This window comes from Mesitornis unicolor, unplaced genomic scaffold (assembly GCF_000695765.1).
Source record: "Mesitornis unicolor isolate BGI_N332 unplaced genomic scaffold, ASM69576v1 scaffold33510, whole genome shotgun sequence".
NCBI classification, from domain to species: domain Eukaryota; kingdom Metazoa; phylum Chordata; class Aves; order Mesitornithiformes; family Mesitornithidae; genus Mesitornis; species Mesitornis unicolor.
The window spans coordinates 358-5,483 of record NW_010159501.1 but is presented as its reverse complement, the minus strand read 5'-3'; the positions used below and the strand labels follow the sequence as shown (position 1 = coordinate 5,483).

Below are 5,126 nucleotides of genomic sequence, written 5' to 3'. Positions count from 1 at the left end.
TCACTGAGGCACCAGCTGCATTGGCAAGCCACTGAAATGGCATGCTCTTGGCAACAGAACACATGCGTGAAAAAATGAGTTTAAGCTGAATAGCTTCAAGAGCAAGTAGTAGTGGAAATGCCCCTCCTCACACACCACACAGTGAGGTTTCACGTGTACGGGGGCAGTAGAGTAGCACAAACTATGGCTTACTGGGAAAATCTAGGTTATCAACAGAATCTCTCAAATACAGAAATCTTGCAGGAAATTACTGTTAAGTTACAAATACAGCAAGACATATGTGAAATACAATCCATCGGACCCATTTGCTTCTATTCCAAAACATTTCCTTTGTGCACTTTCTTCATCTTCTAGATGAGTATTAACGGGAAGAAGCTCTGTTACAGACCACTCTCAAACTGGCCAGTATCTGACCTGTGTCAGAGACTGGTTAAGTCACACAGCTCTTTCCCAAGTAAGCAGAATATACACATGTGACTGGAATCTCTTCTAAAATGGAAACTGGTATTTTTCTTTTTGTGATGGAAGTTCTGCAATAGACAACTAACATCGATTTCTACTGAGAACATGCCAGCGCTGTTTTAACTTTTACCAGACCAGAACGGACCATGACAGACCCCTTCACAGCACAGGTCAGAATGTGGGCAAATACACGATTCTGTTTTTCCCATCATTACCTAGATGGACTTATTCAGATATTTGTAAATACAGAAGAAGTCTGTTCATGATAGCTAACAGAAATGAAACTCCAAGGATAAAAGTGAAGGAAAAATAAAAAAAGGAAGTGGGAAGTCTTAAAATGAGAATATTTACACTTGTTTCAAGCTACGCAAATGTCAAATTCATTGCTAGGAGCATGGAGATGTCACTTTTTGTGCTAGCAATTAAAATGGGATTGCAAAATATATAGGAATCAATGTATTTACGGATGTCGCAATCCACTTCACATAAAGAATATCTTCTGTTTGCAAGATCAAGTGAACCACCCTCTTGTCTCTATTTTTGCAAATAGAAGAGAACCACAAAAAGTAAGTATAATAAGCAAAAGAAAAGCTGAGGGAACAAAAAGCCCTTACTTTGGCTTCTCTGATTTTCCTAAACTTTGATGCCAAACCAAACAGCATCACTGGCGTCACTGCCCTACAATGAAGTGAGACAGACTGAACAGACTGCTTAAACCCATGGAGCGCATTTCACAGTTACAGTCCCAGCTATAAAAGGTGGCGTCTGGAATATTCCCCGTCCTGCAGGCTGAAAGGTAAGGGGGAACAGGACCTCTCCGATAGTCACCAAGCCCAGTACTTAACTGCCATCAAACACCGAAGTTACATTTCTGGAGCTAGCAGACAGTCTTGCTTCCACCCTCTTGAGGGCAAAACCTTTACAGAGCACTGTCATCCCTCAAAATTAATTTATCTAAAAATGCTGCATATGCTACTCCCCTAAACAACAGGGAAACTCAATCGACTTCACAGGCCATGAGCAAGGGAAAATTTCCTATATTGTTTTTCATAGGCATTGCTAGAGAAATAGATTGTTGTAATAGTGTAGTCAAAACATGACTTCAGTGAACTAGCTAATACCACAGGAAGAAAGTTTTTAATTATTGTTTTAAAGAGAAGAACTTTTTTGGGGGACTTTACTTTCATATTCTGGTTTGATAATTGTTTTTATGAATTTATTCCAATTACCCAGTTATTCCCCTTGTTTTACTTCAAAGCTAATCCAAATTCACTGGTGAACTGCCTTTTCAAACTAGTATACTCAGAGCTAATTATTTAGCACCTTTAATTTTCAAACTGTTCGTTGTGGAGACTGTTCATTCCACAACATTGTTGTGGAAGATAAACAACTACTTCATACTACGAACACACCACAGCCAGGTCAAGGGGCCTGTGGTCACTGGTCACCTGGAGCTTAACAAGACATTAAAAAGGAACATTTGTCTGACTGACAATTCCAATGATCTAATGACAACAGAGTGAGAATTTGGGAATTTGCCTGATCTCAGGTCACTCATGCTCTCGTCCAAGTTCTCGGGTTAACCATAACCTACTATAACAACTTTAGATTGAGGATCAAATTCCCAATTTTCCTTCTTAGAAATATAAGCACAAGTGGCCAGTAACCAGATGCACTTCTGAAACAACTCTTATTTAGAAACTAAGCACTGAAGTTGGTGGGGAACACAACAGGATCTTAAGCAACTGTTCTGGCATTTCTTCACAACACCTGGCTGTAGCCATATTCTCTAGCCATATTCTTAGCCGTCTCAAATTAAATGGACACACTTGGGCAAGTAATCCCACTACTACATACAGGTCTTCAGCAACTCTGAGTACATCCACAATAAATGTATAGAATGGCTGTTGATCAGTATTCCTGATTATACAAAGGCCCTTTTACATCACAACATCATTAAGCTCTATAAATTTGCCAGATTTCCTTGCAGTTGAATACTGTTGTCAATAATTCACTCAATCTCATGAACACACGCTCAAGCCCAAAAAAAACCTTGCCCCAAACATTCATTCTAACTCTTTCAGTTATTTAATTTATCACCTTCTGCTCTGAGTGAAACCACTTTGGGACTCAGTTCTCTGCAGCGATATCTGAGACTTGTTTCACTTCTGCAGCAGCACAATTATTCTTTGAGACTAAGATTTAATCATGGGATACTAATGCAAGAACTATGGGGCAAAAGGCACCTTCTTTAGGATAATGTTTCTTGAAACATCTTGGGCCTCCTTGGTGCAACTGTCAACGTCCATGAGTAGACCAGTGCAGATACCTGCTTTGACCATTATTTAAATTTAAGATAGTGAGTCTCCAGAGACACTTCACTACCTTACTCCTGGGAGCACATCATAATAAACAAGCAGATAACTTGTCCAACTTTGTCTAGTGTTTGAGCAATAGGTGGACGGGACGAATTTTTTGCATTTTTAAAAAAAATCTTCCCAAAGAAAGAGGGGCATAAGGGAATCACACCCTGTTCTATCAGACATTCTTTCAACAACTAAGAAATATTAAATATTGTCATAAATGTTGTGAAGAGGATTTACCTTCGACAAATTCAGAGACAGATTACCCACACTGTTTTCAGAGCAGGCAGTATGTTAAAAATTACTTCACGTCTGTGCATCTAGACACCACATTATCATTAAGGTCCTGAAATACGGCTCTCTAGGGCCCCCACATCCACCTTCATGAATCCTGCTTCAAGTGTTTCGCATGCAGCAATTTTAGATACCCGTTCCAAGCACCACAGACAAGTCAGAACATCTTTTAAAGAGGCTGTACCTGAGCGTCCCAGTTTGTTGCAAAAGCCTCAGGTATAACATGGGTTTTCAAGCAATTAAATTACACTGTAGCAATGTAGACATAACAAACATAACAACTCTTGCAAGGGTTTTCTGAACCACATGAATGTGTTTCCTTTCTTCTCAAATGTCTTGTTACGTTAAAGAACACAATATTAATGAAACAAGAGACTCCTCAAAACAATGGATAAATGTATCCAAAACAAAGTGGCACAAGAAAACTGTGCTTGGTTTCTAAGAATTAACCTAAGTATGGCTCTATTACTCACCTCAATTTTATCTGTTTTTGCATCTCCCCAGTAAAGCTTGTCTTTTTCAAGATCCAGTGCCAAGCCATTAGGCCAACCCAGGGACGTATTCACCAGAACTCGCCTTTCTGAGCCATCCAAATAAGCACATTCTATCTTCGGACTTTCACCCCAGTCCGTCCAATACATGTAGCTGTAAAAAAACAATGGGAGGGGAAACAGTCAATGCACGTAACATGCAAGACAAAAAACTGTCAAGATCTATCCTGCTTTTGAAAGAACTTACTAACTTTCTGCTTCCCCAACTGCAGCAAACAAACCAACTCGAACAGTAATCTGTGATGACAATATAAAGTCTGAGCATTAAATAAATTAAACTAATGAAAATGTGCAGTGGCCCAAGCCACTTTCACAGCTAGGATAACACTGAGGACAGAGAAAAAAAAATAAAAAACCAACCAAACACAATGCATAGGTCCACTGAAGCACACGGTATTTAGAAGCCACCGTTTATATACACAGTATTAAAGCGATGAAGCAAAGGAAAGCCAGTTATTTCCAGAACATTTGACCAATAGTACACATCATCTCACAGTTTGCAGATTTTCAGTTTCAAGAGGCCATAAACTGGACCCAAGATCTATCACAGGGCTATCAATAAACACAAAACTTACCCCCTTACAGGATTGAGCACTATTGCTCGAGGTTCGTCTAAGTTTTCTGAGATGAGGATCTTTCTCGACGTTCCATTCAACCGGGTAACTTCAATGCGGTCTGTTCCAGTATCAGTCCAGTACAGGTTCCTTGCCACCCAATCCACAGCAATACCATCTGGATGGTTGATTTCTGTGGTTACCAGAGTCTGTGCTCCAGAGCCATCAAGGTAGGCCCGACGAATTGCCCGGACATCATCATCAGTCCAGTAGATGCAGCCTTCCACAGGATCATAGTCTACAGCAATTGCATGTCTGATATTGTCTATCTGCAGAATTATGTCAGTGAAATCTGGCATGTCCAGGGAAATCCTCCTCAAGTCAGTCCTTCTAGCCAGCAGCAAGACTTCTTCAGCACCTGGGGAGAAAACCATTCACGGGATCATTTCCTTTGCTATGGATGTGAACATTTCAATACAGCACACAGCAGCAGACTGTGAACTGCCACTGTAACTATAATAAGAAGAGATTTCCTTAAAATAAAGATATAAGACTTTTACTGAAAGATGGACTTGTCTGAGCAGTGAGTAGTTCTAATCTAATCAGTTCTTTTTAACTAGCTACTTGTGACGGCACTCTTATTTCACAGGGACAGCATCTTGCTCCCAGCCTCCTAAACTAAGGTGGAACCTAGCAATCTCTATCTAGAATCTAAAAAGAAAAATAAATAAATAATTTGCTGGGGTAGGTCCAAAGATTTCATCACATTATATAGAATTCCTCAGCTCAGTCAAACTTCCCACAAGCATTAGATATGGTTTTTCAGACAGAAACACCACATAATAAAAGGCAAGGTCTAACAGAAGACTTGAATATTTTGTAAACAAATGACACTAATGGTT

At 39.7% G+C, this 5,126-nt stretch overlaps 1 protein-coding gene across 1 annotated transcript; it reads right to left on the bottom strand.

Moving 5' to 3' along the window:
• Positions 1 to 3,588: 3,588 nt before the first annotated feature.
• LOC104535606 (low-density lipoprotein receptor-related protein 5-like) lies at positions 3,589 to 4,635 on the bottom strand (the record flags this gene model as incomplete). Its single annotated transcript, XM_010186911.1, has 2 exons — positions 4,246 to 4,635; positions 3,589 to 3,764 (listed from the first exon to the last, which is right to left on the bottom strand). Coding segments are annotated over exons 1-2 (514 nt in total), but the record flags the coding sequence as incomplete, so codon positions are not given.
• Positions 4,636 to 5,126: the final 491 nt, after the last annotated feature.